The 27,715-nt window shown below is 36.5% G+C and overlaps 1 protein-coding gene across 3 annotated transcripts in view; it reads right to left on the bottom strand.

Annotated features, from left to right (window-relative positions):
- Positions 1-892: 892 nt before the first annotated feature.
- Positions 893-27,715, bottom strand: part of LOC131041851 (zinc finger CCCH domain-containing protein 16) — a 179,309-nt gene continuing 152,486 nt past the window's right edge. The window contains exons 8-11 of one of the 3 annotated variants that reach the window (XR_009105077.2): positions 11,654-11,891; positions 11,009-11,105; positions 1,817-1,922; positions 893-1,719 (exon numbers count right to left, since the gene is read on the bottom strand). Coding sequence is in view for 1 of the 3 variants with exons in the window: in XM_057975075.2 (XP_057831058.1) it covers positions 1,884-1,922; positions 11,009-11,105; positions 11,654-11,891 (374 nt within the window). In the remaining 2 variants the exon portion in view is untranslated. Of the gene's footprint in view, positions 1,720-1,815; positions 1,923-11,008; positions 11,106-11,653; positions 11,892-27,715 lie in introns of those variants that run through there. The other 2 variants (XR_009105078.2, XM_057975075.2) reach the window with 2 other exon arrangements.

Here is a 27,715-nt window from a genome sequence, read left to right as displayed (position 1 = left end):
GATTAAATTATTATAGTTAAAGGAGAGACATGTCCGTTCAAGCACATGCCTCTCCAAAGGAATATATATAATATAATGTTATTCAATTTGAGAACACAAAGAATTCCAAGAATGCAAGTATCAAATTGAATCAGATATATACATTAAAATACATCCAATAAAACCTGGGAAAATCAACACTCCATGACTTGTCTTGCTGTTGTATTTTATCTGAAATGAAAAATATTTATCAGTTCAATAGAGGCTTGGGATTAACAATCAAGAATTCTTCAAACGTTCCATTCACAATTGCTTACCTATTTGTGCATGTCTTTTCTTATCAAATGTAGAAGGTACAAGTTATTTTCAAGGACTCAACTAAACCAAACATCAATTTTAGCACATGCGACCACCATTGAGGAATCCCACAAGGATTTCCATTTGCCTACTATATTGTTCAATGTTTATACTCAGATTTTTACTTAGATCGGGAAAAAGTTGAGCCTTGTGAATCCATCTACACCCAGATATTGCTTATGGGATATTCTAATACCGGCATGTGTGTATTGCCATTTACAAATAATTTATCAATTTGTTCACTTGATGGGCTACAAAGGCTATCGACAAGCTCTTGAGATTCCTTAACAATAGGGTGTTGAATGCATCAGAATTCTGGTTCAAATTTTTTAACAATCATTTATGACAGTGTCTACTTATTACATACATAAGTTTCCATTTTATGATATTTTATCAGTGCTTTAGATGTTAGGTCACATGTCAGGTTACGCCTCAAAAGATCTTACATTAAGACTAGATAAATCTTTTAATTCCAACGACCTGAAATGCCTAAATTGTAAGGTGATCTTCACAAAATTGTTTTAAAAGAATTACTAAAACTAAGGAAGGTGTGAAATATCAAACAAAATAAGCTCCTTTCAGTCCTTCAATAGGACAAATGCTCTTTTAGTTATGGAACACTAGACTTACTCATTTGTTGCACAAGTTTATGACAGAAAAGGCACACATTGCCTTTGCCTTATCTCAGCATTGAAATTGTTTGTTATTTTGGAGCCTGAAAGGCATAAAATAGATGAAACACACAAAGAATTTGGTAACTCTGAATGTGAAATTGATTGATTTGCATATTTTTTGGATGCAATCTCAAAAAAAATGATGACCAAAGGCATCACAAAAAGACTTCATATATTGATATGGAGACACCTCCACAAAATGTTACTAGAGAACAAGCTGCAAGATGATAATCTTGAGAAGCATCCAGGTATGCAATCAGTTGAAGGGCTGGAGGCATATTCTGTAAGATTTCTGTCTTTTCAATCAGATAGCAGACTGGATTTGTTGATATCCATTTGCATCTTCAAAGTACTTTCTCATAAACAGGTCAATGTTAGATGGAACAATGAAAGTTTCTGATCTGCTCTGTTCCTTGTCAAACCATCAAATCTCTCATTACATGGAACTGCTGTCGGTAAATATCCTTTGTTTGTATCAAATTTGGATTGAATAAGGAACTTGATTAGAAATGGCAAAATTGGCTGGAAAGATATATCCATGCAAGCAACAGAAACATTTCAAAGCAACTGCCTCAAAGTGAAAAGATGAAGCGAGCAGACACAAAGGGACATATAGCTCTTGTCATATTTACATAAAAAACAAAAAAGATTTCTTAAAAACCCACATAGCAATCCCAGAAGCATATCATCACAATACTTTTTTTTTCTCCTGTATCCATAGAAGTCAGAAAAATAGCCCACATTTATATTAAATACCGAGATACTGAAAATAAATAACAGATGAAGTATAGGGAATACAAACCTACATTGTGCGGCAAAATATTCACAAGCATAACTGTTGCTTTTATAAACAAGCTATGGACTCAATAAAGTTCACCTCCTTGCGTATGGCGGTGGTTCATCTTCTGGGATCTAGAAACACAGAAAATAATTAACAATGAGATATTTACAAAGTTATTTTTGTAAGAACAGGCTACAGCTGCTTACTAACCACAGAATCTAGCTGCCAAATGCTAAAATTGGAAGCTTCACAATCTGTATGACATGAAAAGCTACACAATGAATTTCATGAGGCAACCTTTGATTTCCCAGCAGTATTATGTAAAGAGAGGAAAATTGTGTACAGCATGATTAAAAGACTGTCTCTTAATGCTACAGAAAGTGGAAGCTTGAAGTCTAAATATTGTGTAATTAAACTTGGGCGTCAAACTAAAAGCATTTGAATGAGCTACACAGTATTTTTATGAACATTATGCAGGTTTTTGTATTCTTTTGGCTGCAACACTTTCAAGGAATGTAAGAAGAGGATATCACAATATATGTAGTATTATATAGAGTAAATCTGCTATTGAGTTCCTTTCTAGCTAAAGTTATTATGTTCAATGAAAAAGGCAGACATATAATGACAGAAATTGGCTCCAACTTTAATGTTTGACAATTTAAGTCATTTCAGACAATGTATGTAATAAACAGAAGAGTATATGAGTAACATAAAGTCTATTGGCTTTTACAGTTTATCTTAACATAAGAATCAATGGTACATACTATAGTTGATGCAATGACTCAACTTTTTAAAACAAATGTAAGAAAGAGTGGAATTATAGCTCAAGAAAAGTGTCGGTGTTTTAGTTTGTCATTTTTCAGGACAACATAAAACAAAATAGTGTTTGCCCTCTCGGGTGAATAACTTAAAGCACACAGATAAAACACGTAATGCAGAATAATAATGCCATAGATATCAGATGTAATATAAGAGATGTTAATCCATTCATAATTGTTCTACACAAGTTACATTCGGAAGTATATAAAGATACCGAGGGGGTGCGAGCGCCAACTGTCGCACCGCAACTACCACCCCTCGGTTGCCACTAACCAAGACAATTACAACGTACAACTTAATTAACTAGTTTTATTTTCATGTTCAATATTGCCGCTAACATCATCCCCCCCAAAAGAAAAGAAGTCGTCTCTGGACGACTTAATACAAAATAGAGATGACATTAAACAGAACTGCTGACGCCAGTCGAGCCCGGAACTTATACACCTACCGCGTCCTCACCTGAAAACCCTTTTCTGCTACCATCCGATGCTCAAGGGCTGATTTCACCCTTATGGCTTCCTTTGACAGCACAGTCCTCCTGTGCCTAACCAAATTTGTCTGCAAAACACGCTTTTCAGTGTCAGCCTCCACCAACTGCTACTCAAATGATACTGTCTCCCTAGCCAATTTGTCTTCGATAGCCACCCGCGCTGCCCTCTCGGCATCCAACTCTTGGGTACGCCGAGCTAAGTCTCACGCTAGTACTACCTCCAACCTAGTGGTCAGCTCCTCCCGAGCCCTCTGTGCATCCACCAAGGTAACCTCACGTCCAGCCGAGACATACTCCGAGTTCCTCAAAGTGTACCATTCATGCCTGGAAGTGGATACAACCTTCGGGCACAAAGGCTAGGAGACGCCTCAAATCCTCCATCACACTCCCCAAATGCTACTGGGAATTGTGTTACCCATTCATCTTGATCGGTAACACCGTTTGCTGACCATATGGTTTCACACATTCGACAATGGCGGACGGGATCTTCCTTCCGGTCGCCGTTGAACTTCGGTAGTTTCTGTTTACTCGCCATTGATGGGGGTCGTCTCCCTTGAGGTGGCTGTGGTTGTGTCTGAGCCCCTACGCCGCTCCCTCCGGCGTCGGTGGTGTGTCCTGCGTGGGTGACTGGGGGTACGGTGTTTTGCCTGCCGTGTGTAGCACCTACAACCGTACGGTTGTCTTCCCCTTCGTTCTCACTCGCGCCCACTCCTGGCTCCCTTTGGTGATCCTCACTTCGTGGTGTAAGGGATAAGTTTCTAAACTGATCCCGAGTCTCCTCGACTAGATTCCGCCGTAACCTTGTTTCCTCCAGAAACTCTTCGTGGCTCCGCACCCTACGGTGTTCTGGCGACACATAGAAATTTCCGTCGGCTTCTACACCCTCCGTGACACCTCCTTGGTTCCCCTCGGGCCACCCTTTGGCAGGTCATCCTTCAGCAAGTTGCCTCAACCTCCGTCTACGTTCTACTTGCTGCTCCAGAATCAAGGCCCTCTGCGCGGCCTCCCACTCGTCCATTTCTGCTTTTTTATTTCTATCTTTATTCAATAGGTTGGGCATTAATTGCCATGCATTTCCATAATTCACAATACATAAACCAAAACACATCTTTATTAATTCATTTCGTCAGATAGAACTCGTGTTAATGACACTTTTATTTGAATATAGAAGGTTCAAGGTTCAATTCCTTCCTGGCTTGGTGCCATCCCGTTCCGCTTCCCGTCCGCTGCTATCTTCGTACTGTTGAAGGATCTGTTGGCGTCGCTCTTCCTGGGCAATCTCCTCCAGGCGAGCTTGTTGTGCCAGCGATGCCTATGCAAGCAATCGGGGAAGATGGTTCATCAACCGATTTACTGCCGGGCTAACCTCCACCGCTGTCCACACGGAACTTGGTGGGATTTCCGCCTCCGTGGCCTCTCGTCGGACGTATGTCTCGATGGCTACCTGGAGCAGAATTGAAAATTCCCTCGTCGCAGTGTCTTCTCCGTTGTAGAGCTCGGTTTGCGCGTCGTCGGCCTCTGGGTTTATCTCACCAACAGGTAGGCCCATCGTGTCCGTGCGCCATCCGCGTCTTCTGTTCCCGAGTACATCTAGGCAGTCGCGCCAAATGTTTGCCCTCTCGGGTGAATAACTTAAAGCACACAGATAAAACACGTAATGCAGAATAATAATGCTATAGATATCAGATGTAATATATGAGATGTTATTCCATTCATAATTGTTCTACACAAGTTACATTCGGAAGTATATAAAGATACTGAGGGGGTGCGAGTGCCAACCGTCGCACTGCAACTACCACCCCTCGGTTGCCACTAACCAAGACAATTACAACGTACAACTTAATTAACTAGTTTTATTTTCATGTACAATATTGCCGCTAACAAATAGTGGATAAAGAAATCCTCTCTTCAAATTCAAAGGGAAAGCCCCCTGATTTATTCTATTCTAAAATCTAAAATGAAAACAAGCCTGTTAATATAAACACTTGTACAATTTGTTCTTTGGGGTTTTGCATAAAGATAAAATGACGAAGCAATCTTGACCTATCAACTTTTTATTTCAGAGGTTAGAGCACAAGACTTCTCTCAATATTTGAAGAACTTCCTTTTTGCAAAAAAAAATGCAATTTTGGTGCTTGATGGAGTTAGGTGCCCATTTACTTTTTGGTAAGAGGTTTGGTCCACTAATGCCAAGTGGTGATTTTATGACAATAATCCCAAAAAGTGGAACTATCTCATGACTGATGCCAAAGCAAAAGAATTATGACATCGATGACAAAATTCAACTTGGGTGCTCATCCTCATGTTAGCTGCTTTTTGATGGATGCCTAGACATGAAACAAGCCTTTTGTCAATGATTCCTTGGCTTTCGCTATGCCTTCATACAGCTCCATGATTTCAAAACACCCTCCTTCATTGTCACAACTCAAAAATAATGATTTTACTAGTATGAAATCACTGTAATAGATTCAGTAGTAATATTTTGCAAGTACAGTCACTGTTGTAGTGATTTGGCAAGCATCGTATCACTGGAAATTAGTATAACTGATGTGGAATGAGCTTTAACACCTTGCTGTGCCCTTTTAGTTTGCTTGTCCGGCATTGAAACTTGAACAATAAAGCTGCAAACAATCAAATTTGTGCTTGGAAGATGAAGCAGACTAAGATTTTAAAGAGAAATGATATTCATCATTGCTCTATCCACTTGGATATGGTTAAAGGGTGCCCAAATTTGCCGATTTAACTATTACTAGTCAAGCTTGTGCTTGAAAAGTGATGGCAAAGCACTGCGTATTATGAAAATTTGATGAAGAAGCTTGATTGTTAACACCTTTGATTTCTAGGATGATGACTTCTTAAATTTGCGAAAAAAAACAAATATGGCAGCTCCAGATGATGCATTAGAAAAAAGCTTTTGAAATTATAGAGTATGAAGTGAAGCTTCACACCTAAATAGGCAAATCCTATGTTTTAGAACTGTTGTCACCTTTCCTTGGCATCCAACCAAACTTGGGTGAACAATTTGTGTTCATTCTATCTTTGACTAACGATTAAAACTCTTGAAATTATGAAGTATGAAGTGAAGCTTCCTTGGCATCCAACCAAACTTGGGTGAACAATTTGTGTTCATTCTAACTTTGACTAATAATTAAAACGTTTGAAATTATAAAGTATGAAGTGAAGCTTCATGCCTAAATAGGCAAATTTTATGTTTTAAAACTGTTATCACCATTCCTTGGCATCCAAGCAAACTAGTTAAAAGGAACAGTCACTATTAAGAAAGCTAGTTGACAGCAATGAATCCAAGTTCCCTTGCTCAGAATACAACATCAGCAGTGAATGGCAATCACTAGTTAAATTCTAGAAAGGAGATGACAGTCTACAAGAGCAGTTTTAGGGTTGAAGGAACATGTCAAGACTATGTGATGAAGGTGCAGAGAAAGTTATGAAGATATGAAATGATGATTTCTGGTGAGCTTTAAAATCACAGAATACGTCAAATTCATTCCTCACGCCATCAAGGAGTGCTTGTTCTCTTCACAAATTTTAGAAACACATGCCCTATCTTCATGCTAAAGCAGTTTGGAAACAGTTTATGGTCCAAAAAGTTTAAGAAGATGTATCAAAGCAATTGAAAAGTCATTTCCAAGTATATGAGAGCATCTCCAACCATAAGAAGTCATCAACCACTACCATGGGACAGCATTTTAGGGAGAAAAATCAGTTTATCGCTTAGCTGAGTGTACAAAAGAGGATTTTGACCAAGTAAATGGAGGAACACTTATCTTTTTCTTCTAGCAAGCTGTTGCACTTTAAAAAGCACAGAATTAGGCATCTTTCAATCTGTTCTGGCTGCTATAGACTTAGTATTGTAACTGAAAATAAATCATTTCTTTCTAGCTAAAAGCTAGTTTTGTAACTCATTTAATTTTAGACTGAGAACACCATTATCATATCATTTTTATGATGATTTAGAATCCTTTTCAGTCGTATACTGCTGTAAGTATAACTTCATCAATCATATAAAGCACTTTTTCCTTCTCAATATTCTATTTTACTGTGTGCAACCTCATCATTGATGTATGTCTTTGTGATTTTTGTACAAATCCTTAAATATGTCTAGCTACAGTACCTTTAGGCAGAAACAGCACATGTCTTATTACAGGTTGTAAGTTGTGTAATGAATGTGATATAGTTTATCTGTGAGAAAACCTCTTTTCCTTCAAAGACTATAAGGCATTTAGCCTTCTTATGAAACATTGGTGCATGAAATGTGTGAAGAGTCGCAGACTCTTGAGTTGTGTGGGGATTCAGCCTGACCATTGAATGATTGCGTATCTCCACAGTATCTTCCATGAAAGTTCAACAAGCTGATAGATTGCGTCTCTCCTGCATTTCGCGCAACCACACGACGCGTTTTTTTCCCGCCTGTAGATTTTTTTCTGCCATTTTTGGACGGAAATCCGCATTTTCGGCTAGGATTTTGACCCTCCAGATTCAGTCGAAAAAATTTTCTGAGTACAGATTCGTGGTGGGTTTTTCAAGATCTCAAGTGGGTCGTCGTCATAATTTTCTGGGTGCCTCGATTTTTGAGCCAGCGGATCCAAATTCCAACAACAGATTCTTTTTGGGTTTTTCGCAAGGATTTCTGGGTTGTCTTCGGATTTTTATGGGTCAGCCGGAATTTTTTTCTTGAAATTCATGCCCGCCGTACTTCATTTTTTGAAGTTTGTACCTGTACCTGCATCAGCCTCTGTTTCTGCATTGGGATTCGAATTTTTTGAATTTCGTGCCAGCACCTCTTCTCAGTTTTTCATTTTCCGTGCATTGGGAAACGTGCAAGATGGCGTCATTGACCAACTTGATGTTGGAAGGCAGTCAAGTTTTGTGCACTTAGCATCTTCTCAGTACCTTGTTTTTCGTGCCTCGAAAAGCGCGAAGATGGCTTATGGGCATCGATGTTTGTTTCGGTTTTTAATATTTTTTTACCTAAAAAAAAATTCTGATGGGTTTTAATATTTTTTCCCTTGAAAAAATCTGTGGGTTTTAATAATTTTGTCCTAAAAAATTATCTGTGGGTTTTTAAATATTTTTTGTCCCTGTAAAAAAAAATCATGAAGGTTTATGATTTTTTCCTCAAAAATTGTACTTTGCTGCATTCTGTTTTTCGTCGCACCTAGAGTTGTTGTGCGAACATCTGCGCTAGTCTCTTATTTGCAGTCTATTTTCAGGCATCTTGCTCATCTGCAATAGTTTGGAGGGTTTGCCGATTTTTTCCTCAATATCGTGACAGTTGTTCTTGGTGTGTCTCTGGTTATAGGGAGGGGTAGTTCTCCAACATCAAGTTGGACGGTTGGTGTTGTTTTGGGTATCTCCAGAAGTTTTGCAGTTTTCGAGAGGGTTGGTGGCAGACTCATCTCAAGTGGCAGAGTCAGTGGCAAGCTCTTGTCTTTTGTTGCAGTGTGCTCTGAGAAGAAGGGGGCAACCTTCTCTGTTATTTCTCTTGGTAATTAGAACGATGACCATTAAGGGAGGGTATTAAAATAATATCTTTCTCTTTGTGTTATTAATGGTCATTTAAGTTGTTTCTAATTTCGCCTCTAGTTAACGATTGTTTCTTTTAGAAACATCGTCTTTGTAACTCTATTTAAAGGAGTTGTGTCCTTGATTAATTGAACAACATCGATTCTTTGAAATCCATATGCTTTTGCATCTGTATTACTCTAGAGATTCATTCCAACCTTCAGGCAACCCATAGGCCCAAGAATGTTTCCATGTATCAACGAATAGCTAAGTGAAGCATTTGACAAGGGTGCATATCTGATTGATAACAACTAGATTGTTGGAAATACAAAAAGAAAATACATTTTGCGAATTGTGGAAAATTTTAAGAAAGAATATTTTATTTTGTACTATAGATTTCTGCTATGATTTCACCATCATCTCATAGCAACTTGAACTCTTCTTCAAAGGCTTTCTTTAATCTCTCCTAGGTACTTTGGGAGGTTGGTTCAATTTCCATATACCAGTCAATAGCCATCCCTCTTAAATTGGCTAAAAAAGACCATAGCCAACATGCTCTATAATCTTAGTCATTTGCTATCCAGCTCATCTCACAAGTCTTACAATGCATTACAAAATCCTCTAATACATTGTCAGTGAACATGAGCAATATTTTCACTTTTATGTCGGGGTTTGATGGTGGGGTCACCATGTTTTTATTCTAACACAGCTATTGTGCTTGGAATATACTCATCAAAGAGTTTTGTTTTGGATGTTCTAGTGCCCTTCTTGTGCTCTCGGTCACATGAGAACCCTCAACTTGTCTTGCAGCTTCAATTTTATGTACACTTGTATTGCCTTCAAGCTCTCTCTTATACACCCTTAGCCCTAAGAAATGGCTTTGGTTTGTCTCCTTTAATTAACTCCTTTTTGATGCCTCAAAGATTACTCTCATAAACTTCTCTTTATTTGTCTATGAAGGAACATTTAGACTCAAATCCACTTGATCTGAAAGATCAATCCACACTTTCTTTGGTAGTGGTGGATGTCTTGCTATCTCCTCCCATGCTGCCTCTGTTTGCCCTATTCCTTGACTGCTCTATGATCTCTTCTTGTTTTTATTTGCATAAAAGGGCATTAATTTTGAAAAGTGGGTCACCAGTCTGTACTTCATTGCTCTTCGCTTCGGCTTCTCTCTACATGACTCTTGCTATCTATTTGCTTCCTTGTTCCTCTTCTTCCCAACATTTTCTATTCCCATAATGTTGTCTTCTTGTCTATGTGCTTCACGGTCTTCTTCAGCATGTAGATCTTGTAGTATCATAAAATTTTGTTCAAATAGCTTGGGAAGATAATCAAGAAGTGTATCTACTCCTTCATTCACTCTTAAATTATTTCGAATTGCCCCCTACATAACTTATCTTCTTTCAGCTTCCTTTTGTACCTATTATATTACAAATACATCCCACAAATAAAACAAATCTTCTATAAGGTCATCTTCTCTTTGTTAATTGGATTTCACTGATTGTTCAATAATCTGTTCCATTTGTATGGCCATCTTTTGTTCTACCCAACTTCTTAGACAACAACACCAAATGTTTACTAACTCAATTGAGAACAAACTATGTATTGTAGAGTAAATAGATTTACGTACATATAATATATTTATGCTAAAGTTGTAGAGTAATATCAGCAGAGTTGCAGAATGATATCACAATTGTTTTTATTTGTTTCAAGTATGCTCTTCCACAAAAACTAGACTAAGGGAGCAATTCCAACATGCAGCCCCCCTTCTCTGACTAGAGAAGTTCTATATGAACTCCCCAACAGTTGCCAAGTGACTACAACTATCAATAACTACCAAAAGTATTTTCTTCGTAACTTCTATAAGCTAACAAAGCATTAAAATACCCTTTGGAGATAACCGAAAAGTACAACTAATACAAAATATGTTATCTACATTAGATAACTGTCAATGTTTCAAGGACTGTCAATCTAGGATATGGGCTGCCTAAGACTTTGAAAAGGTCCTACAGAAAATGATAGGAGCTATGGACAACTCTGTTTTTTTCCCAACACAGTTTCTCATGAAATTTCAAAGGTCTCAGCTTACCCAAAATAGGTTTATTTTAGTTGCAAAGTGGTTTTTTAAATTTTGGTAGACATTTTTGTAAATTTTCTTAAACTCGGAATTTAAAATCTGTTTTGTAATATTCTACAGAATGATATCTAGACATGACTGCTGTTGACGTTGTAAGTTCTCAAACACTTTTTTAAGCGATTAAACATTTCTTGATCAAAGATTTCTGTGCACAAATAATCACACAATATTTGTACATGGAATGAACTTTGTGACTCAAATTCACAGTGTAATTTCAGTTGTATAGAAAATGCATTTCTTATTACCTCACCAACACCCCATGTATCCTTCAACCATATGTCATTCTCTGTAGATTGTGTCACACTTGGTACACTAGCAGGAGATACAGAGCCCATCGGTGCCCTACATGAGAAAATAAAGAAATAAGGAATCTACTTGCAATACCTGCAAATGGATGCAATACATATAATATTATAATACAATAACAGACATGACACTTGCAATACTCAGTAGAACAACAAAAGCAACAATATATCTTAGCTATTTGTCAAATCACAAGCCCCAAGAATGTTGATAGACAGCACAGGTTTTGACTGGGGAGAAATGTTTCAAGCAATGGTTAACAGCACATTTTGATAGACATGTCTCTAAAGTTGACTAAAACAATACTGGTAAATTGACACTCTAAATCTTATAGTAAAATCTAAACAGAAGAAAATATACATAGAACTGAAAATGAACAATTTGATTGTAATTACCAATCAGTGCAGCAGAAATGTGCATACTCTGATCTAACAGGTCCCTAAAACGCAGGCTTGAAAAAATACGACTTGTTTTGCAATTTATTAAGTAGATAAGCATGATAGACTCTCAATCAGTCAACATCACCCATAAATGCAAACTGGTAAAACAACTGTAAAGCGTAAGACTAGGCTTCAGAAATAACTTACGCTGATGTGATGGTAACAAAAGGGTTTCCACTGGTACCAGCTAAACTTCCAGAAACAGTAATATTATTTGGGGTGTGGACTGCCTGATTTCCAAAACTTGAGAAGGGCATTGAGTTTGTTGCAGCACTAGAAAAAGGGTTATTGCTAATCATATTGGCATTATTTTGAGAGCCAAACATGTTCGTGCCTGGTGTACTCCCAAACGTATGACGACTTGCACCTTCAGAAGAAAAAGGCCCTACATTCACCACACATCTAGATTAGTTTATAGATTTAGAAAACATCTTGACATGTGATCTGGAATTACACAGCTACAAAATTGATTATCCACTTTATTACTTTGAAAATGTACAGTATTTTACAGGCATAACCTGTTTCGATTTTGAAATATTAGAAAAAAAAACTCTATGTTATTGATACAACAAACATGGAAAAAAAGATAGGATAACAAATTAGGAGTGAGAATAAAAATATAAGAAAACTACAGAATAAAAATTATTCTATGTACCCTATCAAGTGTCATCAACTTATAACCAATTTTAAAAAATACATTGCCAGATGTTTTACATGAAGAGTGGGATTGAGTACCGAATGCTGGTGCATAACTTTCATAAGCAATGAAACAGACATGCATATGATTGAATACAGCAAACCAGATAATCATGAGACATACATGGGCCTCTCGTCCATCATCCATACACAATAGACCTATTTATTCAGTTATTGGTCTATTGATAAATTCTGATGATTTGTTTCCTTGGATTTTATTCAGATCGACATGCCTATTCCAGAGGCTGGTGAGGATCCTTGACACTTTCACTAAAGACCATGTATGCAAATTTCAATGTTGATGTGAATTGCATATCGGAAACTTAAATTTCTAAATTATGACCCCAATATGCCTGTTTTTCAAACACCTGCATGCCCTCTAAGCATGAGGACTAGCATGTATGCATGAAGAAACAACATACGCATACATCTCTGGTACCCAATGATGACTATTTGTCACTGCTGGAATAACACTTACGCCCTACCCACTCCTGACTATTCGTGAATTGACTTCATCTTCCAACAGTTAGCAGTGAATTTAGTTCTTGACACTAAGCTCAGTTGATGGTGTGGATCACCATGACACTTTCAGAAGTGATTTTCAACTTCTGGTGGACTCTCCAAACTTCTTGGAAGAGCAATCTATTTTTAGTAAGTCACCGAATCGCTTCAGTTCATCGTCCTATGATCCAATATCCCTATGGTATGATCAACATTGCATAATTATGTCATCTAGACACTCTTCCCAACTTGGGCAAGCTATTGAGTTATTATTTAATTAATTAACTTAAGTTGTCTAATGTTGGAAATATTAAAAAGGACAAATTAGTGTAATAGCTCGTTGAAAAGGTATTCAGATGTGTTTTAAGTTGGATGCCTACACTTGGGGGACTTTACACATGAAAAATAATATTAATTCTCCAAAGAAGTCTTTGTGAGGGAAAACACGTTAGGAATTAGCATTCACATGGGTATTATATTATTTGTTAGGTTTGTTATAGTTTGTTAAAATATAGTCTGAAGAATAATATATTGGTTGTACGAATATGTGTTTGTTTGAGTTGTTAAAACAACTCATTAGTTAGAGAATTTGTTCCCTACAACATAGGAACTGAAACACATATAAATATTTAATATCATGTTGAACGAATGTAATGTCCCTACTAGTTAGAGATCACTGTCCTGTAAAACAGATTGTTAGAATACAACAAATATATATATATATATATATATATATATAATTAATCTAACTTGCAATTTAACTTTAAATACTTAATTAACACTAATCCAATTCTTACCTAATAAAAAGGATACGAATGTCATACGAAGATATGTCCTTAGGCGACCGTGAGACTCACTTTCTTGGAACCCATCTTGGTTCCAAGCCCTCCAGGAAGTCGAAGGTGAATTTGACTCCTGTCTCGAATGTAATTTCTTACATCCAAGCCCTCCAAGAAGTCGAAGGTGAATTCGACTGTTGTCTTGAATATACTTTCTTACATCCAAGCCCTCCAGGAAATCGAAGGTTAATTCGATTCCTATCTTGGGTGTAATTTCTTACATCCAAGCCCTCTAGGAAATTGAAGGTTAATTCAATTCCTGTCTTGGGTGTAATTTCTTACACTCAAGCCATCCAAGGAGGACCCTATGTCCATTCCTTGCCTTGGGTGATGCACCTCATCACCCAAGTCTTCAGAGGGGACCAGCCAGATCCGTCTCTTCTTAGTGAACTTAGTCAACCAAGCCATACATATGCATATAAGTACTCAGTATATATACTGCCCAAGGGATTATCATAATCCCTCCCTTAGACTAAAGGAGTTTCCTCCCTATAGCCTCCATCATGTAATCACATTTATAATACATTTTTGCATTTTATTACTATTTTCCATTCCATAATCCACATTTATATATTCCTGATTTAACTTGTATTCCCTAACATATATTCATAAAAATGTTCATTATCCATTATTCACGTTTATTTCTTAACATATATTCCTAACTATTCATTAGTATATTTTCACATATTCATTAACAGATGTTTACATATTACTTAACACCTAAAAACCCTTCATTAACATATGTATTAAAAATATCCATTACTTATATTCATTACATATATATTAAATATGCATTTAATTATTAACTTATATATTAAAATATGCATTTAATTATATTCATTAACAACATATATATATACATACACCCGAAGATTACACTTTTACTAAATTATTATTCCAGCATTGTATTCCGCACTACACTTCTTTAATATATATTTCTTTTTCATGACATGCACCACCCACGTCTGAGAACTACTTTATTTTCTGAGTTTTAATCTCAGAATTATTCTCTCACACACTCCATCCCCTTCTCCCTCCCAATTTCTGTTTTACACTTTATTTAAACCCTCTATATATACCTTTACATGAAGCGGTCATATTGAAAAGACGTATCTTTCAAATACTAAATCGTATCTCTTCTTTTAATCGCACCTTTGCCTTACTAATCCAAACCAGTCATATGCTTTACCAAACGATGATTGTAATTATCAATGATTTCATAGTTTTATCGATTAGTTGAAAGATATGAAAATCAGTAGTTAAAACTTAAAACTATTTAATTTGTATTAGTTTTACATTACTGAATATCACTGTCTAATGTGAGGGAACAATCTCTGACAACAACAGTTTATTTATATTTGATTTAATAATCAATTTTATTTATTGATTGGGATGAGTGCTATTCTATTGTTTTTTAATATTTATTGAATATTTGTTTTTCTGAATTTTATTTATTATTATATTTGTTTTCTAATTACTTTATTATGTTTTGTCAATAATATAATATTGTAAAATTTATAGTATTATTTGATAAATAAGAAATTAATATTAATTTTTAAATATGATCATAAATAATATTTAATTAATGAATTTTAAATAATCATTCATTGGTAATTATTATATTAATTAATAATAATAATTTCTTCATTTAGGGTCTCTCTCTTTCTCTCCGTATATATATAACAAATCAGGAGAGGACATGACAACAAAATATGAGAATAAAGAGTATTATTCATTTGTAAAATTCCTCTAATTCCTTTCATGTTATCAGAGCAGGCATAGCTCAAGTTTGCAAGTTTCCTAGTTTTAACCATAGATGAAAAAATCTACAGAAAATCCTTTAACTACCGATTTATCGTGAGTCATCTATGGCAGTGATTTAATTTGCAAAAAACTCTTGGGCGATTTCTTTGAAAAAATTGGGCCGATTTATAGGAAAAAATCGCAAAACAACGAGAGAGAAACTCAAATAACTCTACGGTAATGATTTGTCAGGTATTCTTTTACTGAATACTATCATGCAATAGATTACATAACCTTGCACCTCGCCATTTGTGAATCAATTAGTGTAACTGTGTACCTATCCACAACAAGTTAAAAATATGTGCCTTCAAGGGATATGGCATCTCTATGGGAAGAAACTGAATCCTTTGGGTGTATGTGTGAGGAAAACTTCAATATGGTGTTTTTGCATGATATGGTAGTTTCATGTGGAAGTCTCATGCTTCATGAACCATGTTCTTGAAGGTATGGTGTGAAGGCTAACAAAGTTGATCAACGTGTATGAGATGACCTGAAAATTTGAAAGGCTTTGTGTGCACATGCCAATGCCAACTATTGAACAAAGTATTTATTTTATGGAAGATGTGAAGTAGAGGATAACTTTAATTCTATAGAAAGGAGATTCTAGTAATGCAAATCCTCTATAATATGTATTGAACACAAATTCAATTAGAGGTTGCACTTATTTTTTGGTATATGATATGTATTTAATTCAAACTGAGATTTATATATGATGGAAATCAGTAATATGCTCTACAAATTCAGAGTATATGTGTGTTTTTTAAGAATATTTTAAGAATTATATATTTTCAAATGCTTGATAAATTTGCCAAGTTTTTCCCAATTTTTTCCCAAGTCTCAAGTTTTCAAAAAATTTGGGCCAAAAGAGTTATTGCTGAGTAAGAGTTTTTCATCTTTGGTTTTAACACAGTGAGCAAAGGAATGGATCTAGTTTGTGCGTGCTTCTTTTGGAGCGCTTTTCCATTTGAGAGTCAAGTATGCAGAACCAACACCAAAGCCCTCATTGTGCTTGATTCTACAAAGACAAATATTTGTTAGACGCTAGAATTGTTGGTTGCTCCACTATTCTTGTGCATCAAGAAAATCCTTCGCCTTTCTTTGTAATATTTTTGAACTTTCATAAGTCTACGCCTCTTTTTATGGAATTGTATTAAGATGGTATTTTGTTGGTGAAGATTATATCATTACTTCCAGTCATTCTACATAATAGAAATAGATTTCCTTTTGTAATTCATTAGAATTAGGCTACAAAGTAGAAACCTTGATAGAGTTATTTTCCCAACCACCATGCCCAACGATGCTTCTCTCTCTACTTGGCCTCCCGAAATAAGAGCCTTCTCTTAACTTTCGAGGATATTGCAAGAAAAACATAGAGGTTCAGATGTCCAAGCTACAAATTCGTTTTTGTATCGAAAATTAAACAAAGGGTCATCAAGACTGGATATGCCTACTCTTAACCTAGAGGTGGTGGCACGAACTAGATGCTCTTGGCCATGATTCTACTACTAGTTAAATAGGTGCTAGTACTGGATCACTAGAATTTGACTTGCTTGTACTTGATCTACTACAACCTTCAGATAATTGTGCTATTGATCAGAATTGAGCCTTGCAACTACTTCAACACATTGGTCTATAATTTCTTGTGGAACTTCATCGGTACAATTCTCCATCACCAAGGTTCGGAGAGTGATTTCATGCTACAAAAAGCATGTAAAAGCAATAGAATTTAAAAGCATAAGGAAAATTTAATGTAGAGGTGAAATTCCATTTAATTTATCAACGTCCCTAAACAAGACATTAGGCTTGTCCATCTATATATATTAATATCATGTAACCTATATCTATAGAGAGATTCACAAGGCATTTGATGTGCATAACGAAAATGAAAGCATTTGCAAATCAAATGTGATGTAGCGAACCTCCACCAAAAACCTTTCTAATGGCATAGGTAGTTTGAAACCATTCAATATTTTTTAGAAGGCGCAGATTTAAATGTTAAATTTATCAGTAAGAATCAAATATAGTAGCATTCTCAATTAAGTCAAGGAGTGCATGGTTGGTGGTACCTGTCACTCCTTAAGTTCACATCAAGAGGGGGGGAGGATATATTCTTTCCTCGGAATTGGTGAAATGTGCCTCAAAAGACAAATTTATTAGCAAACCTATTGGAGAGTTGGAGGTATCGGAGGTCGGAGGTCCATTGTCATTTAGAGCTTGCTTCTCGCCTAGAGATGATACATTGCATGAGAAGCACCCGTAGTATCTATGTCCCTTTATGGAGCGAGGGGGGGACTTGGTATTTTTAGCAGTACTAATGTGTGCACTTTATGTATTCACTTTGGTGTGTTCCTTTTTGTATTGCAAAGGAAGGAATAGGTTCTCATCGCATTGGAGGAGGGTTTTTGACAAACTCAAAGATGTGGACTCTCAAAGGAGAGTTGCTCTCTCATATACAACACTAAGGAGGAATTTTGACACTCTCGAAGAAGATGTGGACTCTAGAAGGAGATTTGTTAAGTTTTGCAAGTTTGACAGTCAAGAGATCCACTGATGAGTTCAATTTGGTGTTTCTTGGTTGAGCAAGGAGAAATGATGAAGGTGCTTTGTCAAAGTCTCTAGAAAGGTTGTTTAGGTCCTTGCAATATTTTGTCTTTTGTTAGGATTGATATAATGAGGAGAATATGGACATCATCGATATTGTAAACAGTTGTATAGGAGAGTAGTTGGCTACAAAGAACCTCTAATTGCTAGACTTCTTGGATTATGGTCACTCGATGAGAAGTTCACTGGAAGTGAAAGTGAGATAAGTTCTCATATGTAGGTGATCATGTGCAGAAAGATTTAAATTTAGTATGCAGACCTAAAAGTATGCATGGGCATATGAATTTGTTTCCAGATCATGTGATGTACTTTCTCCCCATATTCACACTAAGCGGGCTGTTAGGAATTAGTGTTAAAATGGGTGTTATATTATTTGTTAGGTTTATTATAGTTTGTTAAAATATTGTCTGTAGGATAGTATATTGGTTGTGCAAATGTGTTTGTTTGAGTTGTTAAAACAACTCATATATTTAAACGATTTGTTCCCTATAATATAGGATATAAAAAACCTATAAATATGTAATATCATGTTGAAGAAGACATGCGAATAAAGAATATTATTCATTTGTAATATTCTTCTTATTCCTTTCAAAAAAGAAATTATTATATTATTTCCTTCCGAAATAGTTATAAAAGAAGGTTGAGTGCTCATTTGAGAGTAAGACTTGTGAAGATATTATTATGCTGTTGACAGAAAACCCCCTAGCTAGCTGAGTGGTTTCATACAAAGATACCATTGTGTTTCAATCGAAGTTTCAGTTTTTGGTTAGCACATATGAAGATTTTTGCAATGATTTAATGTAACAAATTTTTAATGGGGTTTGTACTGATATTGTTTAACATCCTTGGTGATTTGAAGCTGTTATTTGTAGTTGGCCGTGCAACCTTTCCATGCCAGACCATTCAAAATTGGGACGCAGTTATAAGGGAATTTTAATATAATTTATTTGGCTATTTTTGGTTGTTATTATTTATTCATTGCAAGCCATACAAGATATGGAAGAAGAATTGTAAATTTATGAAGCCATGCCACATACTGATTAATGCCTACAAGGGGGTGCTGGAACTCATGGCGTGAAGAACATGGAATTTGAATCCTTTTTCATCATTATATGAGGCACCTTGATCCTTGGAAGACATTTGTACAAGGTCGGGGTTGCAATTTATACGTTAGCATGCTCAAAAAAGAGATATAATGCTTCATGGATTTGTTGTTCCTGCATTTTAGTGTTATGATAAACATGTATGAGGTCTGAAATTCAATTACCATACTGTTATTCTATCCTTCAAAGTGTTTTGGTGAAGTTTGGGTGCACTTTGAAGATGTCTTTCAGTCTATATTCATGTTGTGCTAGTGGGACAAGAGTTGGTGAGTTTCCTAGAGTGTTTGTTCTATGGTCATACATGTAACAGTGTGCTTATAGTGCATTTTAGACTTGTACTGGCAATAACATTCATCATCATTAAGGTAGATTGCTGTTGTTTCAAGCTGGGAAGTGTTGACGTGGGAAAAGTACGTTCTGCTTTTGGTTAACACAAAATAGAATGCTAAATATATCCTATCCTCTCTTGAATAAGGGAATCCTTAATGCTAGTCTAAATGATCAAAGGGGATGACCTCAAGGTTCCAACTGTTAGGTCTTGACTGCTTGGGATAACTCAGCGGTTATGTGTTTTTGTTGGTAAACACGAGCGGACTTACAAATTCTACAAGCTGGCCTGCATTAGGCGATGCCTTAATTCTCAAACTGGGAAAACAAATAACAAAAGAATTAGGCTTTAGGAATCCTAAGGGCAATGATAGTAATAGTTGGTGCTCTGGGTAGACAGATTTCACATAAACTAGTTCCTTCTTAGCCAGCGATAGACTCACAACTCTAGAGGAATAGTGCAAGCTCCAAGGAGATAAAAGGATTTTCAGACTGGATATTCATTTAGACACCCAATTCTGGTGCAGCCTTAGACAAACACTCATAGTTGAACTGCAAGCAATTATTAGGTTCAAACTAACCATACACAGAGACCTACAATCAGCAAGCCTGCAATGGTATGAACTTGAAATCACATCAAATACCCTCACACTTAACTACTAAAATCATTGAACATAAATAACCAGATGGAGAGAAACCATGCAAACAAATTAGGGCAAATGACAAAACACCATGCTTCAATGCCTCATTCATTTGTTCTAACTGCCATTACAACAATTTTTGTCCAATAGCTTCTACTCTATTCTACTTCTACTCCTAATCTGCTAGCTGTATAATTCTAAAAATTCTAACCACTTACAATGAGAGAGGCACTAGACTTTTATAGGATTTACATTTTGAATCGGTGGCCAGGATCCAAACCATCCAATGGCTCTAATCTGCCTTCTAGAAGCTTTGGAAGCCTTCTAATTAATGAGCTCAACCACATCCAACTACCTTTTCAGCTACTTGCAATTGTTTTCCATTAATCTTGCTAGGAGACAAAGTTTCACTGGGCTTGAGGCACAAAAGGGGTAATCCTCGTAGCTAGGAAATAAATGACTTGTGGTCCCCCTTTTAAATTACATTAACTGGAGCCCACATGTAGTCACCTTACAATCAAGCAATTGCTTTTACAAACAAATTCATTTTTTGTTGTTTCTAGCTGTTCATCTTCTGCTTTTGGATACTCCTGTAGCATTCTGTGTAATCTATTGCCTTCCAGAGATTTGGAATGGCAGCACTTTGGCACCCCTACATTGTGGTTGCATCTCCCTTTTGATCGAATTGCTCCTCGCCATCATCATGCTTTACCCTAGACCCCGCAGCGCATTCCTCATTGACAAATTTATGGACCCACCATCAGAGTCATTTTGCAAGCAGATCACTCACTCTTCTACAGACGATCCCTTCCTCCTAGATCTCCTCAGTGGTATTAATCTGCAAGAACAAGTTCAACCTGAATCAAATACCCTTGACTATTTAAATAATTAGGGCTAATATCATGTGCACTGTCATAATCCAAGTTGTCAAAATCATAAATGAAACCTCCCAGGCGTAAAACTGTGCACGATTTTCACCTAACACAGGCCACAAGATTTCGTTAGTATACATGTGTTGGGGATTTGGGGTCATTGTGAGTGTGTTCACGATAATTTAGGCTTTTTCCCATTAAAGAATGTATAACGTAGTTATTAAGCCGACTTTCTTGTCCTACGTCTTTGACTTCAAGTGACTCGTTTCTTGTATGGTGCGTTTTGAATGTTCCTTATTCTCTGTCTTGCGAAAGCCTCTAAGGTGCAATGCTGCAAAGTCTTATGCGTTTTAAATAGGGAGTTTGTGTTTTAAAAGCCACAAATGCCTTGGAAAATTTTAATTCTTTTAGAAAAAAAATGACTCCACAAGAAGAAATTCAGTGTTTCCTTGACAAAATACGAGCAATAAATGATATACGATTTTGTTTTAAACTCTATTTGCCTCCTCTTGAATTTTTGAATGCCCATATCATTTCGAAATTTTCAAGGGGGGTTAGAAAGGGTGATATAAATAATGTATAGTCTTTGCTACATGCACCTGAACTTTATTTCTAAAGCCTAACACATCCCCAGTATTTGTAACGGCCTTATCCAAGGAGAAAATAAAAGAACCAAACCATTTTTTTTCTTTGTAGACACAAACTTTATATTTATTCCCTTTCAAATGCTCAAGCATTAACACTGTTGACGTGGCTAAAATCGTATTGCTACAACTCTCTCCGGCCAAGGCAGAATAGAATATTTTGCTGAGTATTTTATCCTCTCTTGTATAAGAAATCCTTAATGCTGTTTTAGTTGATCAAAGGGGACCTCAAGGTTCCAAATGTAAGTTCATGACTGTGGGATAACTCAGTGATTTGATGTGTTTTGCTGGTAACACAAGGCGCCTTACATTTACAACAAATTGGTATGCATCCAACGATGTTGATTCTCAAGCTGGGAAATAAAATCAAAAGGGAAGGGTTTAGGAGACCTAAGGATAGTGATGATAACAGCTAATGCAGCGGGTAGACAAATCAAAAAACCGGTTCTTGTTTGCTAGAGACACCCTCACAACTCGGCAAGAACGGTGCAAGCTCCAAAGGATAAATGGATTTTCAGACCGGAGATACACATCTAGGCACCCAATTCTGGCGCAGCCTAAAACGAATAGATACGATTGAACTAAGCACAGGTAAGGTTCAAACTAACCATGCCCGGTGACCTACAATCAGCAGATCCGCAATGGTATGAACCTGAAATGCATCAAATACCCTCACACGTTTCTATTAAAATCATTGAACTCTACTTCTAACCAACTGAAGGGAAACCAGGCAAACAGAAGAAAACAAAGACAACAAACACCATATTCAATGTTCATATATTTGCTTCAGTTGTCATTACAACAATTTATGCAGTTCTATTCTACTCCTAATAGTCTAACTACTAAAATCTAACCTTCTACAAAAACTCTTAACCATTTACAATGAGAGGCATCCTGCCTTTTATAGATTTTACAAATTGAACCAGAGGCCAGGATTGACTATATCCAACAGTCCTGATCTGCCTTCTAGAACCTGGTAGCTTTAACCCATGCCTATTAACTCTTCAGTTATCCTTCCAACCATTTTCTCAACTACCTACAACTATTTGCAATCAATTCAAGTCAATCCGGTAGTTGGAAATAACTAACCTGTGTCCCTTTACTTTAAGTTCATTAGACGGGGCCCACAGGTAGTTCTTTTACATTTCTGGAATTAATTCCAGCTGTGTATTTTTGAGAATGCATATTTTGTAGCATTTTGAGTGTTCTTTATCTTCAGTCTTCAAGGTGGACCTCAATTTTGTGGTTCAGGTGGTGGCATGCTTTCCCATGCCTCGTTTTATGCTCTACGGTGCAGTCTTCATTGGCAACGCTTGGGGTTGTCGCTTTGATCTTGCGCTCCTGCATTTTCGCTTCCTGACGTCTATCGCAATCTGCAACAATCAATTTTGACCTAAATCAATCATTTTGAAAAATTAAATAAATTAATTTAACAAATATTAAATTATTAAGCGATGTTGGGCCTTGGTTCGGTGAAGACGAAAGACGTTCGCTCTTAAAACAATATAAGTCCCCTCCTTTGCAAAATTAGAATTTTAAAATGCGACTTTTTAAACATATACACCAAAATTTGTAAACGTCCCTTTTGCCGGCTAGGCTATTATAGTGCGATTTTAAATTTGTGCAAAATTCAGCCTTTTGGGTACAAATGAGAGAACTTTTGTCTTGTACTTTCAACAAAAATGCCGAACTATTAAACATCCCTTTGAAATTCGGGATTTTTGGGTGAATTGTGCGACTTTACTTTGACTCCTATTCACTTCTCTTGTTTTCACCCTCCTCTATAGTCTAAAACTTGGGAGTTTTAATGAGAATGTGCAAATTTTGTTTAATTTCAAATAGCCCTTTCTCTTTTTTACAAAAGTCAGCCCCTTTACGTAAAATGTGCGATTTTTATCATTTCTTACAAAATGAACAAAAATGCCGAACTTTGCTTTTGATTTGATTTTGATACTACCCTTGGCATTTTTTATTTTTCTGGTTTTCACATGACACTTGAATTACGCAATGGTCACTTCAATATTTTTGGTGATTAAAGGTTTGATTCCTGACAAAGTTTCGGCCTTTGGGGCGAAAAATGAAATATCGGACCTAAAAACTAAAATACGCAACCTTGGGAAACTCAGGATTATGAAAACAATCGCGCGATTTTGTCAAAATGCAAGGGTTTTGGGTGATTTGATTCCTACACAGTTTGAACGCCTAACTTAAAAACTCGGGCATTCTGATTAGAATGCGAGATTACACCAAAATTGGCCATTCGGAAGAGGATGCACGACTTAGGGTTTGATTCGGACTTGCAGAGGAAAATGTGCGATTTTGTTCTTTAGTCTTTTTAAACGCTTTACTAATTTCAGGTCACTCAGACCTTTTGCGTGATTTTGACTTTTCATTTTTGGGCCAAGTTAAAAATGATTTACCTTTTGGCAATTCAGGTTACTTAGCTGAAATGAAAGATTTTGCCTTGAGCGTTTTTGGCCATTTAGGCCTTAATGCGCGACTTTGGCTTTGTATTTAAATGCCTTGCTTTCACGAAATTCAGCTATTTTAAGGCCTTTGATGCAATTTGTTTTGCTTCACTCTTTCAGCCATTTAGGCTGTTTTGTGCAAATTTGACCTTTGTTTCACTTTCAGGCTTGAGACTTTACCTTATTTGCATTTTGCAAACTTCGGCCATTTCAGGGGGTAAGAGTGATTTTGGTTTGGTTTGCAAAAGGCATGAAACTTCCGAACTTTATTTTTTGCTCACTCTAAGTGAACTCGGGTTTCTAAGGCAACTTACACGAGGTTTACTTCAAAGCCTTGAACGCTTCCTTCATCTCTCTTTCTCTTTCTCCTGGGCAATGGGGGTCCCTATCACAGAGGGGGTGCGTGTGCACAACGCACAACAAACACCTCTTCTAATGTTTTTCCTAGTGAAAACAAGGGGCACATTTTCTCCCTCTGTGGCCTTAGGAATGTCGAACTCCCTTTCTTTTACGATTTTTTTCTTTGAAAAAAACTCAACACCAATTTCAGTGTTTGCATTGGGGGTTACAAGGAGGATCAATAATGCAATTTTTTGCCTCTCTTTCAAAATGAAACATTCGAACTTTATTACTCTTCATCATTTAAAACATTCAACCACAAAACCACTTCAGTGTTTTTCACAAGGTTTTCAGAGGTGTTGGGAGGTGAAATAAATCATGCGTCCCATCCTCAACAATCTGCCACCAAAGCTTGTGATTGTTGCGTTTTCCTAGCTGCCTAGACATCGAATTTTTTGGGAGTTATTTTTCTTTGGACTTTGACATTTAAGATGAATTCGGGCCTTTATCGACTTTAACAAAACATATGACTATGCAAAAATGTCGAACTTTCTCACTTTTACGAGCGCCACCACTGTTCTTGGTGCATTTTTCCGGTTCAGAGAGGGCAATGATCAAAACGTATGACCCCTCTCTTTTAAAAAAAAAATGTGCCCCCTAAAAAGGTTTAATCCATCTTTGGTATTTGCATCGTCTTTATCAAGGGGGACACAAATGATTTTGTTATTAAACGGATCGAACTTAGTCGTCTTGGAAGAAAAAGGCCAATATTGGCTTCTGCTACATAAATTCGACCTTTATTGCTAATTTAAAATGCAACCTCGGTATAATCTTCGGGAATAACAAGGTTAAAAGTAGGGGTCCCTGTTAGACACAGGGATGGTGTGCCAAGCACAACAAGAGGTTTTGTTCATGATTTTGGGATTTTGTTTGGGGTGTTATAACAGTTCTTTTTACAATAGCAGTCATCCATTGTTTATAATGTATATGGACTAATCTTGTAATCTTTCAGATGATCATACCGCCGAAGATTTACCTTTCCTAAGCATTCTATATTGTAACATTGGATGGTGGTCCCCCCAGTGAATTCTCTTGTTATTTGTTAATGTACATACCAAACTAAATAGTGGATGTGCCCTTTTCACTCACCACTGGACAAGAGAAAGAAGTATGTGTTCCTCTCATAATTTTATGAGATTTCCCACTGAACAAGTGTAAGTGCCCTCCCACTGAATAAGTGGACGTTTATTTCATTCAGTATTGCATATGCACTCCACTAAATAAGTGGTATTGGCTGGCTTGCTACCTAGTGCTTTCCTTTTAGTTGTTGCATTTCAGTTTAATTGTAATCCTGAACACCGTATGCTCTCACCCTACCCATTTCGGGATCTGTGTGATAAAAAACTGGAAAGGAAATGCATTGAATCTCACTTTCAGTTGATGAATTTCTTTTGGAAAAAAAAAATTAAAAAAAAAAAAAATTGGGGTACATAGTACAGTAGCACCTTCCAGACATGAAAATCTTTATGAGTTTTGATCTATTAGACCTCTCAACTTGAGGCTTGACATGTGATTTCATTTAGAATATCCTACGGACATAGATATTTATAGGTTTTTTTTTATTTAGGATCTCCGGTTTGGTATCGATACAAATTTATTCCTAAAGCTTCCAATGGATGCAAGTCTCATAGCATACAAACTTTCCAAATACTCATGAGATTTTTTGCTGCCCTAGTACTCCTAGGAAAAACTTGCAATCCTTGTTGGTCGAGTTTTCGACAATTCATAGTTTCCAAACTCATGAAGCAATGGTTGAAACTCAACGAGTTAATGCAAGATATTTGTTGACACACAGCAAAATGTGGATACATAGTTCAAACAAGGAACGTACACTCAAAACGCATATTTTTTAGCATTTCAATATTGTTTAGAAAATTGGAAGGATTTACAATGGATCCAAAGGTTTCTTGTGGCCCAAAAGCCTTCATTTGGTCCATTTTGTAACGATATTTGCATAAAGTTTATGTTTTCATGAGAAAATTTGAGTATTTTTTAAGTTGGAAGAGTTTTGCTAAGTCTAGGTCAAGTCTGAATATGCAAACTATGATTTAACTTAACGTACTTTTGATTCCAATTTTTAACAAGGGCAACATTTAGATTCTCACAAAGAGGACACATGTCAATATAAGATTAACTCCAATCAATCAATAGTTTTGGATCCACTTGCAAGATCAGTAGGAAAGATTAAATAGAAGATTGACTTCCAACTCATTCATGGCTCCACGAAGTTTCTTGACAAGGGACACGAGGACAAGTTTCAGGGATAGGGGGGCCAAGGGCCTAAGTTTGGGTATAGCAAGGGGACTGCGCTGAAATACATATAGTACTTGAGAAAATAGTTATAAAAAAATGTAAAAGTATAAGAATTACAAATGAAAGTTTGGCAAACTACTAAAACTTAGAAACTGTAACTTTGAAGTAACATTGAACAATGAAAATGTCAAATTCAAAACTTATATTCAAGATTTCAGAATGATAATTACAATGATTACAATGATGATTACAAATGGTTAAAATATCAAAATGGAGTGATGTAAGTCCTCTTATCATCCCCAAACTCCTAATCACTATAAGTGCTAGAATCCCCATGGTCAAGCTCCTCTGAACTAATACCAACCAGCCCTATCTATGTAGCATCCTATGTTGGCTCCTCTACCTCTACATCCAATTGCAATGCTAGACTCTCCTTGTACAAAAGTGTATCGCGGTTGTAGTCAATGTACAATGCCTATTATTATGCTTTGATAATATTGATTATTTGACAATGTATTAATTGTTTGTTAACTTCGAGTAGTTATAAGCGTCAATTGGTCGACGGTTGTGTTCATTTTGGCGACCATGAAGTCCTTTAAATAGATTGTGTTAGTTGAGGAAAGTAGTATGGTCTAGTCGGATCAATTCTAATTCTTAGATAGCCATCTCTAGTCTTCTTTTATAATAACTTCATGTGCAAATAAAGATATACTTTTATAGGGTTTGTGTGGTTTTGGTGGGGCCCATAGGGCATTAGGCTTTGACGTTTGATGCAAAGATCAAAAACAATTTTGAGTTTTTCAAAAAAAATTGCCTTTTCGACCATCCAACCGTGGGAGGCACTTGGGAGTCCTTGAGATGGGGTGAAGACTCGTGAAAGTCCCTTGGACATCTTAGGGGTGTTTTGAGGACATTCAAGCGTCCCCCACATCCCAGCAGCATCTCTGAGGCAGCAAAGGTGGTGGTGGTGCAGCATGGGGGCATTTCCACCAAGTCCTTGCATCTTGGAAACATCCCCATCTACAAAACATGGCAGTTTTTTACAGGGGGTCTGGAGTGGGG

This window comes from Cryptomeria japonica, chromosome 8 (genome assembly GCF_030272615.1).
Source record: "Cryptomeria japonica chromosome 8, Sugi_1.0, whole genome shotgun sequence".
Taxonomy (NCBI): Eukaryota; Viridiplantae; Streptophyta; class Pinopsida; order Cupressales; family Cupressaceae; genus Cryptomeria; species Cryptomeria japonica.
This window is presented reverse-complemented; position numbering and strand designations above follow the sequence as displayed.